Source organism: Camellia sinensis, chromosome 14 (genome assembly GCF_055761805.1).
Source record: "Camellia sinensis isolate YWXY chromosome 14, ASM5576180v1, whole genome shotgun sequence".
NCBI lineage: Eukaryota > Viridiplantae > Streptophyta > Magnoliopsida > Ericales > Theaceae > Camellia > Camellia sinensis.
In genome coordinates, this window is record NC_138974.1 from 70,488,036 (window position 1) to 70,504,287 (window position 16,252).

Sequence of the window (16,252 nt, forward strand, 5' to 3'; positions counted from 1 at the left end):
CTTCAGTTGATCAGTTTTCAACAGCTCCGTATATGCATCAATCACCTGCGTTGCACATAACAACTGCGCCTCAAAAAAATAAAAAAAAACAAAAACACCACCACATCGCATGCTGCCACCATTTGCTACATTCATACTCTGCAACTAAAAAACGCTAAGTATAACTCATTAAAGATAAAATTGAACGTACATTGCCTCGTACACTGCTTTGTCTAACCAGTCCCTTCAAATCTGTAAAGTCTACTGTCACGCCGGTAGAATCGTCTACCCACACAATAGCCCTACAAACAATATGTTTTTAAAATCCATACAGAAGGGTGATGCACACACAGCAACAGAATAACAAAAGAGAAACAATAAAAAAAACCTTACCCGTCGCCGTTACGATCATACGCTTGTTTGATCTTCGTCTTCTCTTCAAATGTCATCATCTTCCACACCCTTAACCTGTTGTTGATATCAAATCCCGACCATTTTTTCCCTGCCACCTCAACTGCATCCACATCTATAACGGCATTACCACTCACACAGTTCTTCTCTCCCCAACATTATCACTTTCTGATCACATCCTTCTATCACGAACCCCTAACAACGGGTACTCATAGTCTGCCAACTTCTGCTCCTTTCTCACTTTGCCTTTAATGTTACGTACCAACGAATTTAGCCCGCCCAACCGCAGTACTCCTTCACCCACATATGGCAACACTTCTACTTCTGCATCACACTACTGGACATCCATTGGATCATGCACCTCCACCTCATTCGGTTCATTGCCTGCCTGCCATGCACAATCATTGACTGCTCGTAACGGTGACACATCACACAAAAATGACCCACCATACCCACTGCACCCCGTGCCACTTCCACCAGCAACTTGCTTATCTCCAGTGTCACGAAATGCTTGCGTGACAACATGCACGTCACGGTCCTCCAGTTGGTCTTCCAGTAATGAAATTTTTTTCTGCATTTCCCCATTCTCCTTCCTCAACTTTTCAAACTCCTCATCTTTCATCTTCAAAACACACCCAAAACCGCCAACTATGTTCACAGCCTGCAAGTCGCTCTTACTCTTCAACTTAGTAATCTCTTCTTCAAGGAGTGATATCATATTGTCCTGGTTTTTGTTCTGCAGCTGAAGTGTTGTGATTGCAGTAAACGCTTCTTCTAGTTTAGAATCTACCTGCGTGTAATTTTCATATGCACTAATCAATTCACGCTGTACATCCAGCCCAGCGCTGAACACACCCACTGAATGATCACGCACATTACCCACATGACTCTTGCCAATTTTGTTTTTCCCACGTGCCTCAACACTCCCACCCCGCATTCCAACATCAACTATCTCTTTCATTACATTAACTCTGTCAACAAAATCATCTTCACTGCCAACATTGTTTGCGCCAATGTCAACAACGTCGGCCACATCTCTGTCAGCCGCTTCGACATCCAATCCCATCATTTCCCGTTCATACTCAAGAGACCTCAGACGATCAGTCTTCACCTGTTCACACAGACAAACACAATGACATTTTAAAATTACAAAGGTCATTATCAGACTACAACTGACAAAGTTCCACAACAACCATATTGGGAACCAACGTGTATACCTGGAACGTTACAGCACCAGCAAATTCTACCCCTTGCGCTTTATTCAGCAGTGTTCCAATGCCCCATTTAAGGAACCATGGAAACATGTTTTTGGTGTCAGGCTCCACTATTGTAGAATGTTCACACAACCAATACTGCGACACACACATCACAAAATTCAATAATCCAATCAAACGTGCAAATAAACCCAACCACACATACAAGACAATAACCACAAAACATTCAAACACAAACTTACCAGCAACGCAACCACGCAACCGGTCACCTTCCCCGGCGTTTTATGAAAATCGTTGACTGACCCCATCAACGTTGACAAGATTGCGCCTGTCCAGTCATACATCCGTACGGTATTCAGATTGTTCAAGTACCGAACAAATGTCCAACTTATTGTCTCCCCAGAGTTGGCGAAAAAAAGCTTCCCACAAATGTACAGCGCTAATAGTTTCGCAGCGTCTTCCTCATCTTGTTTGCTATGACCACTAACAGCCTCTAAAAATAACGTCTTCACTAGTTTCGATGTTATGCGTGAAGTTTCAGAACACCTACGTTGAATGAAGTCCGATGCTGGTCTTTGTCCAGGTGACAAGTCCATGCGCCTCTTCCCACATTGTAATCCGAAGATTAACTTAATGTCACTGCTACCAAGTTTCACCATTGAACCTCCAATGCTGAATGCATTCTCCCGCTCATTGTATGCCTTTATAATTTTGCATATTAACTCATCACACTTTCGGAATTCGTTATGGATCAACTTGTTGACGTGTATCGCCTTTATCATAACCCAGAATGGTGTTCTTCTCAACTGATTCAAGTGTCCCTCCTGCAGGTTTGCCAAACTCACAAGCTTCACTATCCCTGCAATGTTTGAACGGAAGTTCATCCTCGTGTTGTGTTTAGGCTGGCACCTCGTTACAAGCTTACCCACAGACCGCGCATCTTCACCTTTTCTTATTTTAGCTTGCTTGAATAGGATTCGCCCCTGCATTTTCACTCCAAAGTTGTTTGCATTTGACCCAGTTTGCCCCTCAACACGTTTACGTTCACATGAACGTGTCCACAGACTCCTTACCCTATCACCATCTGCAAGACAAAACCACAAACACATTTACCATGCATTTCAAATCACATACATGCCACACAACCATTTAGACTCAACAACATACCAACTCACAAAACCAAATACCAACTCACCCATGTGCCACATTCAAATGCTGTCCAGTTTACCAACACACAAACCCACATCCACACAACAACCAAGACACACAATAACAAAAAACACAAAACCAACCAACTACCCAAACCTAATTCCAAAACCAGAAAGAAAATGCACAAATTCACACAATCCACACCTGCGTACCAGAACCACAACATATCCCATTTACTTTCTGCAGCACCAAAAAAAAGTAAGGATCCCACCTCTACATATGCAGGACAAATCATTAAAAAATTATACCTTTTCCTGTGGTCCCAACTATTGTCATACAATATATACCACTACATTGACCACAACTGTCAGTCACACAACCATCCAAAAACACACATCATCACAAGCACAACCCACAAACCAACTACGCACAAAAACAAAACACACAACCATACTGTCCCACCACACACCCAAAACCACACGCCCAACATCCACATCGCAAATGCCCCTAAGACAAAACACACACCCAAAAAAAACTGCTCGATTGAACATAACCACGACCGACCACACCGGTAATCCGAACGAAAACACCAAATACCAAAGTAAGACATTACCCCACACAAATATTTCAAAACCAATGTTAGGTGACATACCTTGTTCGGCCATTGCAGACGTCTGACAACCCAATGAACACAGAAAACTGAGAATAGGGTTCCGAAACGTTGAACGCCCGACAATGTCACACAAATCTTAAATCAACGTAACGCTGCAACCAAGCTTCAGTATCGCTCCTCCCTCCCCCGAATCACGCAACGAAATATACTGTCAATCGAAATCTACCAAATACACGAAATCGCTATATTGGGGTTTCTTCATTGTGGGAAATACGAAACGGGTTAGCATTTTATACATGTGGGGATGTGGATGTATGAAACGGGTTGTAGTTCGGTTATGTGGGCAAACCTGAATGTGTGACATACGTCACTACCAAAAACTCTACTACCATTATAAAACCCCTTAGTACGCTTTGCCAATTTGTGACACGCTATTATGTGTCAGGTGACACAACTCAATCATCTTCCCACACTTTGCAAACCGCGTTGCCCCACGCACCAACAACACAGCCATTTACATCCGCCAACAACGGAAACATTAAACACTGTGGCAAATATGTCCTTTCACGCAACACAGGACCAAACGGGACATTAGATTAAAATTGGGACCAAATGGATCATAAGATCAACTTATGGGATTTATTGGTAGTTTTTCCTTTTTTTTCTAGACATTTTCATTTTCCACACATGTTACATTTCATATTATTTTCACATATTAATGAAATGCAACAATATATATATATATATATATATATATATTTTGACATAGATAATGTATAATAGTTTCAGATAATGAGACTTTATAATGAGCTCATTTGGTGAAATTTATAAATAAAAAATTAAAATTTTTGTAAAGATTATTAGTTTAATTTTTTTTATAAATAAGTTATAAATTTATTTAGTGTAACTTTAATAATATGTAAAAAAGTTGAACTTGTTTGGTTAAATAAATCATCACATAATTTTTCATTGTATAGCTATTGAAAAAGTCTTGTTCATATGATTTAATAAGTTATTAATTAAAAAAAGTTAACAAAATTAAAATGTCAACTAAAAAATAGATAAAGAAATGTAGAGAAATGTTAAAAGGGCATTTTGGTCTAACTATAAAACAAGTATTCTTTAATAATATACATTTAATATTTATTTACCTTTTATAATAGTGGAAAAAATTAATACTCATTTAATATATTCTTAACAAGTACCTTTAGAACACTAAAAATCCATATTAAAATCCTCACTTTTGTTTGTTTGTAGGGGTATTAATTAGTTTGGGATTGACAATATTAATGCTGGTTTGTTTTTCATGTTTATAAAACAAACAATGGCCAATTTATATATATTAATGTGTATTTTCTAAGTTTATTAAATAATGTTATATGTACTAACGGATGATCTAGCATAATTTTAGAAAATTTGTACTTTTATAATTTGTATAATGAGTAGATCACAGTTTTAAAATGATAATATCATAACTATGTTAGTACACTAATTAATATATCAATTGACAAATGTAGTTTATCAGTCCATTATGGGTCTAGATTAAGTTTGTGTCATTCAATCATAAATGAGTTGGTAAGGCAACGGCCTTTATGACCGAATGTCTCGGGTTTGAAACTTATAACAACCTCCTTATAGCCCTTGACTGAAATTGGGGAGTGATGAGTGAGTTCTCCGACATCTCTCCTAGGTTAGCTTGTAGGGTCGGGTCACAAATGGATCCGACCTTGGGAGTTTCTGGTCAAAAAATAAAAATAAAAAAAAACGTATACCATGTGCATCTAAACAGGGATGTACATGTTCTCCAAAACAAAAATAAAAACAGGAAATGTACACGATAACACTTCACTTTGACCAAACGTACAATATAAACAATATTAGATGGAGGAATCTAATTTTGTTCAGACTCAAGTGTGTAATCAATAAAAAAATTATTGAGTGATTCAGAAGTATTACTTGGCAATGCCTCTCATCAATCACTATGTCCCAAATACCATGTCTTGACTATTCCTCATGACACAATACAAAATCATGGGCCTCACCCCTAATTACCACTACATAATCATGTTCAAGACTACCCAATGACTTATCATAATTAATACACACATTTTGATTGGTAAAGATTAATTGAACCTGTCATTTTAAGTGATATCAGTATACTTTAAATATATATAAATCATATATTTAAAACAATCATATTTTGTGTATTATTGTTTGAACAAATTCAATTTTCCACATGGAAAGCATTATTGAATAATTTTTCACTGATTGCAGTGGGCAGGCAGCCTCTTGTTTATGTCGGCAATTCTCGTATTCCTTCTGATTTGGTACGGTGTTAGTTTCTCATCTGTTAGTAGTATTAGCTTCTAGATTTTTCTTTATGGACCCCCGAATAAAAATGAAGTAAAAAAAAAACAAAAAAGAGCTTCTGATGCTCTCCTTTTTGTCTCCTTGAGATTGAATTTCAATTTTGATCAACGTATTGTTATTCTCTCTCTCTCAGATGGGAAATGTATTGCCCACTTGTTCAACTTGTTCCGATTGATTGCAATTAACCCAAAATAAAAATCTAGTGCCTATTTTGGCTAAGGAACCTATTGATTTTTGATTGGTCTAAATTTTTTTTTTTTAAAGTCTTGCTCTCACAGCAAGACAGGTGGCGCCGGGGGTTGCTGGGGTCGCCCCACTGGGTCCCAGCACGGTTGTTTGGCTAAAATAAAAGGAATCTGAATTTGTAAAAATTGAAAATCTTAATTTTACAGTGTAATCGCTCATTTGAAATAAATATGGGTTGATCTGTGAATTAGATTTTCAACTATAACAAATTTGAGCTATCTAAAACCAAAACTTCCAAACAAAACTGATGAAACATAAATTCCAATAACATATATATATACATACACATCAACAATCCAACTACAGTAGACAATAAAGTATATCTCTATATCCCACATACAAAGAACAAAAGAATCTGATATGAACAAAAAAAAATGAAGATATCTGAGTACAAAAATTCCCAACTACAATATAAGCTGGTGTTCATTCTAAGAAAGGTGCTCAAGCAATCAACCAGGTTGGCAATTTCTTAATCTTCATGTGATTCTCATATGGTGTCAAGTTCAAATCCAGGCTCAAAACTCTCTTGCTTCCATTGCTACTGTTCGACTTCTTCAAAACCGGTATCACCGCCTGTGCTGTCGACGGGCTCGAGCTATCTCTGTGTCTCCTCATGTGACCCCCGAGCGCTTGCCCCATGGCAAACTCTAGCCCGCATATCGAGCACTCGTGGGTCTTCCCCTTTACGGGCGAGCTGGGGGTCTGAACATGAAGGTCTCCTCCTCCCATTAATCTAAGCTTCTTGTGGCTAGCCCTGTGGCCACCGAGAGCTTGGAACGATGAAAACTCTCTGTTACAGGTCTTGCAGGTGAAGACACGGTCACGGCCCTTGGTCGATGTGGTCTCTCCGACACGGGAGAGGAGCATCAAGCAGTTGGCCATGGCTAGTGCTTCCACCTCTGTGTCTTCTCTGCTTCTTTTCAGAATTGCCATGGTCATAATTAAGATGTGAAGGTTATTGGGTTGTATGTGTTTGACAATATGTGGATGTGAATGTTGAAAAGTTTGTTGATGAGTGAGTTGTTTGAGTATGGGTTTGTTGATATTTATAGGTTTTAGTGGAGAATATGAAGGGGCATTTTAAATGAGTCAAATGACAGATTTGGTCTCCGTTTCTTGGGCGGTAAGGAAGCGAAAAGTAGTGGTATTTTGGTAAATATAAATGGAGATATATATTTGTGTGGTGTGTATAGCCGTCAGGGCAAACGATATGTATTGGCTGCCTACCGCGTAAGTAAGCGAGAGAGGCAAACTAGAAAGGGTCGTGTCGTGCGGGCCGAGTACTAGATTTGTTTGACAGTTCTAGAACTTTCTCTTTTTTTTTTTTTTTTTTAAACGAAAATTAGTAAACATTGGTACTGTACTTTCAAAAAAATAATACAAATAGATGAAAAAGATTATAATTTTAATAATTAATAATTATAAAATTTGTCAATTATTTGTAAATTTTTTTTAGAATCTAAGCTGAATTAAAATTTTCATGAGTTTTTTTTTTTTTTTTTATAAAATATATAAGTTTGACATAATTATATTAATTTTTATTTTAATAATGTTGAAGGGTTGTAACAAAGTAAAATACAAATTTTAGTTTCAAACATGACTATTTTAATTTCTTATTGATATGACTAACAAATTAAGTTGGGCTTTCTTTCTATCCAACATGACTATCGACTCATAGGGCTTATCACGAGTTTCATTTTGACGATTCAAATTATTCATTTTGAGTCTTTTGCATATATCATCTATACACAAAAATTGTTCGATTCGATAATCTTAGCATGTTTAATTTATTGCGTTTATTATAAAAAAAAAAAATGATGGTCTATCTTTAAAAACACGCCTGCATCGTTTTTTATTTTTATTTTAGACAAATACGATGAATTGTATAGATTAATTTATCGAATCAACCAAATTTTGTGTGTGCATGATATACATGAAGAGGCTTACAAAATAAGCAATTCAAATCATCAAATCGGAGCATGTGCTGAGCTCCACGGAACCAACAACACTCTCCAATCCAAATTCCAAACCCAGCAAATTACTAATAAAAATAGAAAGAGTTGTACATCCATAATTTCGTATATATTTTTGATTAAATGATTGAATAGCATTTTTTTTTTTTTAGTTTATGATATGAAAAGAGCAATGTTACACAAATAAATTTATCAAATTTTCTACCGAACATTCATATAGATATGGAATCCACACTCATGTAAGGTCTCCATACTTATGTGCGTGTCTAATAAAAAAATTAATAGAAATTTTAGAAAAAATTTAAAATCTCTAATATTTTTCCTATGAAAAAGCTCAAGTTTACTTGCAATATAGGCGCGTGAGATGAAACTACAACATTGAGCAAGAGAAGTCGGTGTCGTGAATGAATAGACCAACTCCACCAGTTCCCTGTGGCGACCAACCTATCACCAGAGAGAGTAAGACAGCTTTACCCGCAATCTCAAATTCAAAGTTTCAAAATTTATTTAAAAAATAATTGATATTTGTTTTCCCATTTATATGAGACACCAAATTTAATTTGATATTTGCTTTCCAATGTATAGTAATGTCTAAAAATATAGAATGCATTTTTTTAAGAGGTGTGTAAAGTAGTTTTTCTCTACAAAAATGTTATGTATACTTCACCATTTTACTTTTCCTCATACTTGTATTCATCTAATTAATGTCATGTTTATATAAGGGGGGAAAAATAGTAAGCAAACATAAACACACGATGAAATCAAAATAAAATTTAAATGAAGAATAGAAAATAAAAATTTTAGTTTGCTATACAAATTTCTTTTTAATATACTTAAAATGTGTTATTGTGGTCATCAATTTTATGCAGTTTATTATAAGTTAAAAGTTGATAATTAAAGTATTTTCTCCCTTAATTTTTTTTTCTACTTATTTAAGTTATTTATTCTTAATAAGTTATGAATGAAATTATACCAAATATACTAACGCAATCTGTTAAATTAAAATAAATTATATGAAAACAAGAAGGAATTTGATTCATAGGACAACAACACACGTCATGGAGAACGTGGATCACAAGTTGTCGCATTTTAATAATAGTATTAGTGGGGTTATTTTGAAAAGTTAGTTAAAAATTAATTTTTTTGATTTTTCTTTTTTAAAAAAACGTGTAAAAAAAAGGGTAAAGAATTAATATGGTTCAACAAAATTTAAAAACTGAAAAGCTTACTTTTAACCAACTTGTCAAAATAGTCCGTAGTAACCAAATAAATATATACATATACAAAAATGGATAATAGACTAAATAATACTAGTATGGATCTTTCTGGTTTATCTACGCGGTACTTTGTGCTACGAAGTAGTTGAGTGTAAGCTTCGTCTTTCACACTCTCTTAAGTACAGGTACAGATGAGTAGATAGATATATACATATACTTGGTCCTAAAGGCACTTCACGTTCTAGCACTTCTCAGCCATTAAAAAACAGAAAACACTTTCTGTCCCTTTCCTTGATGGTTCCTAATCCTAAAACCTCAGCATCCAGGAAACGTATGTCCTACTCTATTATCTTATTAAGTCGGCTCCATGTTAATTGAAATATAACAATTTCATAAATTCTATACTTTTATTTAGAAATATCAATTTATGATTCAGATTCGTTCATTATTACAAAATCATAAATAGATCAGATTTTTTATATGTGTTATTTAATTTTTTGTCAAAGTGTAATATTTTGAAGTGTAATTAAAAATGATAATTTTTAATCACATGTTTTGAGTGACATTAAAAGATAATTTTATCATATTTTTTACCTATGATAATAAACATTTAGATCACACTTTTTATACGTGATGTATAACTGTGATAATAAATATTTAGATCACATATTTTAAGTATAATTAATATCTAATAAAATATATGATTAATAATGAGATAAGATCACACGCTATATGCATTTCTTATTACAGTTAATGCTTGTGATAAAAAAAAGATTCGACATATTTGAATAATAATCAATATTATTTTTCCACACATTTGAAGAATGTAATACACTATATACTATCATTTGAATCACAATCACATATTAAATTTATTGGAGTATGGGACCACTACAACAAAAACACATTTTAGTGACACCATACTAGTGTCATGTTCTTAAAAAATGTCACAAAAAGAATATTTGGTGGCAATTTTTAGAAAAATATCATAGAGCCAAAAACATACAAGGCTCTAGTGACATTTCAATTAAAAAAAGTGTCACTTCACTACAACAAAAATGTCACTACAACAAATTTACACTTTAGTGACACTACACTAGTGGCATGTTTTTAGAAAATGTCACAAAAATAAAAATTGGCATTAAATGCTTTAGAAAAATGCCATAGAACCACAAAACATATAAGGCTCTAGTGGCATTTCAATAAATAAATGTCACATCAATTTTATGGCATTTTATAAAATAATGACACAAAAAATTATGATCGTGACATTTACCAACAGATGCCACTAAACTTTAGTAGCAATGTCATTTTTTAAAAAATGTCAGAACACTACGTAGGTGTAAATAACTTTTTATGGCACTTAGGTGAAAACTGTCATAAACAAATATTTTATAGCATTTTAAGAAATGCCACTAAGCCAAAAACTTTCCAAGCTTATAATGACATTTTTGAAAAAACAAAAAATGCCAATATATTTTCTAAATTTTTAAAATGTAGTAAATGATTAAAAATAAATAAATTAAACTATACACTATAGGAAAAAGCACATTCGGCGACTAAATTTCCTAAAAAAAAAAATTTGGTCGCTAAAAGTATAGCTTTCAGCGACCAAAACAACATTAGTAGCCAAAAGTAAAGCTTTTTAGCGACTAAACAATTTTTGTAGCCAAAAGTTTACAATTGGCAACTAAAACTAAGTTTGGTCGCTGATTATATGGGTTTTAGTGACTAAAAATTTTTTTGTAGCCTAAAGAAAAGCTTTTTGGCGACTAAAAAAATTTAGTAGCCAAAAGTCTACAATTGGCGACTAAAAAATAAGTTTGATTGCTGATTATATGGGTTTTACCGACTTAAAAAATTTTAGTAGCCAAAAGTAAAGCTTTTTGGTGACTAAAAAAATTTTAGTAGCCAAAAGTCTACAATTGGCAACTAAAAAATAAGTTTAGTCACCAAAAATGATCATTTTTAGTGCGGGAGAACTAAAATCCTAAGGCGGGAATTAAATTTTTTGGCAACCAAAATTTTGGTAGCTGAAAGTGCATCTTCGGCGATCAAATCCGATTTTGGTCGACAAAAGTTAAGTTTTTTAGCAATTAAAAAATAATTAGTAGCCAAAAATATAGAATTGACGACTAAAAAATATTTTCAGTCGCCAAAAGTGGTTTTTTTTTTTATTTTGCTAGTAAATAGTTTATTTTAAATAAATTATGTTCAATAAAATAATTATGTTTATACATATACTTTTATATTAATATGGTTGTATGTACTATATAAATAATATATGTTGCATATATAATCATGTGGTGCTATAGAGGTGTAGTGGGAAGAGTGTGGTGTATAAGGTTTATGGTACGGGAGGTTGGCGGTTCGAGTCTCCGCAAGAGCGGATCAAATTGTTCTACAACAAATTATCCTCACCAATGGCAATTGATAGCGTCACGAATAGTGCCTATCATGACATTAAAGTGTCATTGAAAGGTTTTAGTCTTGATGGTATAATAACACTTATAAGTGTCACTAACTCTTTTTTTAATGACACTTGATAGTGCCACAAAGAATATCTACCATAACATCAAAATGTCATTGAAAATTTTTAGCCATGATAGTGTAGTGGCACTTGCAAGTATCTATCGTAGCACTATTATCTACCGTGACATAGATACAAATGACACTTGTTTAAAATACCACAAGACTAAAAAATATCATTAAATTAATAATTTTGTGACACTTTTAAATGTCATTAAATTAAAAAAATATTATAGTGGACTCAATTAATTTATTAAAATAGTTGATTAATTTGGTATTAATTATAATATATTATTTCTAACTTTTAAATGCCCAATAAATATTTAATAGTAGCAACTAGAATTTTCACAAAAAAAAAACCTAAAAATCAACAATATATTCAGGCGGTTGTTGCTACAAATTGATTCATTCTCTCGGTAGTGCTGTTGGGTGTGTATTTGACTTGGGTGTGTATTTAACTTTGGTGGCTTTGTCTTGTAGTGCAATATAACTTGTGCTTTGTTAGTTACTATTGCTGCTTCCGCTTTTGCTTTGCTTGCAACTCTGTTTCGGCTCAGTTTTGAAGGACTACTTTGAAGGATTTCGACAGATTGTCTAGGCTGATTTGAGATATTATTTTAGGCGTTCTTCAACTTGTTTAGAAGATTTTTATATATTTATTTGGTGAGATATTTTTTCTTAATTATTTGTGATTATTTAAAATTTATCTAAGGGTAGTTTGTGAGATTATTCGTGTCTCGTTTGTAATTGTTTATAAACATTTTGATTGATAATGGAATCGGATTTCGATCTTGTAGACGTACCTCACATTAAGGAAATCACGTAAAATTTTTGTGTCGCTGTTGATTAAATTTTTTCACATTAATTTTTATTTTCATTGATTGATTTACTTGTAGAAAATTAAATATTTTTCTTAACAACTAGTATCAGAAATAACGGTTTATTTGGTTTTATTTATTTGTGTAAATCAATAGAGGGAAATGTGAGTCGTATGTCTAGCTTCAATGGAAGTAATTGAACAACTTAGAAAACTAAAATGGATGATCTATTATTTTGTAAAGATTTGTATAGACCTATTGATGATTAATGTGGCAAACCCGATGGTATGAAAGATGATGAATGGAATAGGCTTAATTGAAAAACCGTTGGTCTTATCCGTCAATGAATTGATGACAGCGTGTTTCATTTTATGTTTTCTTCATTCAAATTGAGAATAATTAGATCGGATTGTCAGATCAGATCGGATTTTTGCATATTCGATCTATTTAATAAACGGATTCAGATTATTAGATTACCGGATTGAATTTTTTGTAAATGGATTTGGATTTTTAGATCGGACTCGAGTCAAATTCAAATTAAATCCGATCCATTGATAACCCTAAATTTGACAAGATAATCGAAAATTATTAAAAAGTTACATCTTTTATTTTTTTTATTTTTTATTTTATTTTATTTTAGACCAAAATCCCATTTATGACCTGGCCTTACAAGTCAACCCAAGAAAGATGTTGAGCAACCTACCCTTTACCACCTAATTTGAATCAAAGAGTATAAAAAGATTGGTATAGATTTTAAATCCAAAACTTTTAATCACGTAAGCCGTTGTCTTACCATCTCTTCCAATCCTAGGGTCAAACAAGTTACATCTCACAAACGTTGACCGACTACTTTTAATGTAAAGAAAAAGGAGTCATTATTATGACTCAACAGATAACGTATTAGAAATGTAAGAGAAGGTTCATCGGAAGTACGAAGCGGTGTCCAATATATTACCACGAAATTCATTTTCATGTGAAAAAAATGTGAGTAATATTATAAATTTAGAAAAGAAATTAAAAAAATACTCAGAATTTAACTTGTATGCTCAAGATTTAAAGAAATTGCTTTGAACCTCTTTAAAAATTTAAAAACAATTATATTGAACCCTGAAATTATTAGTCAACATTTGTCTAATTTTTTTATTATTTATAAAAATGCTCAGAATTTAACATTTTTTAAAACAAATTACATTAACCTTTCTTTATTTATAAAGAAATTTCAAGAAAAGTTAATGTAATTTCAATAAACTTTCTTAATATTTCATTTACATAATATTTGATACCCTTTTCATTAGTAATTTATTAGTCATATAAATATAAATTACATTATTTATTCTTTTACATACACACAATCTTTCTTTACGTCAAATTTATAAAAATTATATTGTATGTTTTGTAAATCTCAAAAGTATAGTTTATTTATTCATTTTAGTTGGATGGTATATATGTAAAATAAATAAAAATTATCTTATGAGTCAGGAAAATCATGTGGTCATATACGCATCCAATGAGATTATGTTATTTCTCTATAATTTTTTTATTTTAACATCATATAATTATTAGTTTCCTGTTATTAGTTAGACACATCACCAATATAAAATTCTTAAAAATAAAATAATTACTTTTCAAATAAGGTTGGTAGGTATATTAGAATTAGAGCCATAACGCATATGGTGACGTACGTAACCCCAAAACTACAATTGATCATGCAAGGACTTATACAAAATATAAAGGATGTGTTTGGTTTGTGTTTGTAGAGTAGTTTTTGAAATAAAAAGTACGAAAACTTGTTTGGTTTGTAATTTTTCAGAAATGATTTTGAAAAATCATTTTGGAAAGAAAGTTTTAAAAAAAAATGATTGATTTGATATATATGAGAGAGAGTATTTTAAAAAGTATGTAATCAAATAAAATTTTAAATTTTTTTTAAAAAAAATTTATTTAGTTTAATTAATTTTAAAAATTTATTTGTAAAATATATTTCTTAAAAAAATTTTTTGAAAAACAAACCACGCAACGCAAGGCCAAAAGCTTTTCTCGTTCTCCACATTCAACCAGCTCTGAAGATGTGACATTTTAATACCCAGTTAGTTATAGTTCCAACCGTCAACTGTGACGTCTAATACAATCGTCGTCAGCCCTGATGCTTTCCCAAGCAAAACGTCCTTTGCAAAGACAACTTTGTTCTTTATTTTTTGGTTGGGTTAGGATGTGTTTTAGTTTTTTGGCTTTTTAATTTGAGATTAAAAAATTTCATTTGTGATAATTTTTTTTTAACTTTTTTGACTTCTGTAGAAAAAAAAAATTATGATTTAGATATAATGTTTTATCTTATTAAATTAAAAAATTTATTTTCTTTTTCTGTAACTAAATTAATCAAAAAAAAAAAAAAAAAAACTAAAAAGTGTGACATGCCAACCGAAAGACTTTATGTGCTTTCTTTAGAATTTTTATTCTTCTTCATCTTGGACAGTAAATAACGCATCCAATCCAACAAGGATATTTGGAGTCCACAATTGCTAATCCAATTCTACTTTTTTAATTAATCAGCATACATGTGATATGTATGTAATTCAGCTAAAATATATATATATATATATATATACTTTTCAGGTTTTTAAAATAATAGTAGATAAATAGATAAATTAATTAATTATTCTTATTAAAAAAATTCGTCCAGGGTAAAATGTTGTTTTATCATAATTTTTATATAATTTTAGAAAAATTTCACTATACACACCCTTAGTTTTACGATTTTCTTCTTTAGTTATGATAATATTTTAATTATGACTCGCGAGATCTTTAATTATATCTCATGCGTTTTTTGTTATATATATATATATATATATATTAGTGTAAACTTATGCCTGAAGGCACGATGTAAATAAATTGAACAAACAGGAGAAGAAAAATAAAAAACAAATAGAGAGAAAAATAAAAAATGGGGAAAATAAAAAAATAAAAAGAAAAGAGGAAGGAATGTGGGATTATGGAATCATTCATGGAATTAGTCATAGAATCATGAAATGATGGGTGAGAAAATGAAAAAGTAAGAGAGAGAGAAGTGAAAAAGAAGAAAATGTACACATAGGATATTTTTTAGAAAATACATCTGAGCCATTGTTTTATAATTTAAACAGATCTAAACCGTCCAAATGTCCTAATAGGACAAAAATATGTTGAAAATTTAAAAATTCTTTTGCTTTATTATATAATTTTTTTTTAATTATGACTCAGAAAAATATGGAGTTGTGAACTATAATCTTTCTCATAATTTTATGTCAAAATCATATGACAATGTCATTTTTTTTTAAAAAACTTAAAAGAAATTTTAAATGTCTTTCTTTTGAAATGATAAGCTCAAATCTATCTAATCATACCATTATGTATAAATTTTATTTAGAAAAAAGCATATGAATTATAATTATTTTAGGCAGGACTCACATAATGTGTGAGACTCATGTGGTGTGCTACACACACCCTATACAATAGACAGGCTGGTTTTTGCCCAAAGTCGGCAAAATCGAGTAAGGATTTTCTAAAATTTTTTTTTTTTAAAAGTTTTCTAGAGTGGTGTATTGTATGGTTGAGATTTAATGACAAGTCACATCAATTTTTTAGCATTAAATCTCACACATACAACATACCACTTTAATAAACTTGCAAAATCACTATTTTGGATCTTCAATAAATGAGTTAAAAAAAAAAACGTGAATTTTTTTGCTATTATACT

General features: G+C 31.9%; 1 protein-coding gene across 1 annotated transcript; it reads right to left on the bottom strand.

Annotated features, from left to right (window-relative positions):
- Positions 1 to 6,214: 6,214 nt before the first annotated feature.
- On the bottom strand, positions 6,215 to 7,029 carry LOC114294353 (zinc finger protein ZAT11). The gene has a single exon (XM_028238477.2). The coding sequence runs from the start codon at positions 6,919 to 6,921 to the stop codon at positions 6,424 to 6,426; it is 498 nt and encodes a 165-aa protein (XP_028094278.1). The 5' UTR covers positions 6,922 to 7,029; the 3' UTR covers positions 6,215 to 6,423.
- Positions 7,030 to 16,252: the final 9,223 nt, after the last annotated feature.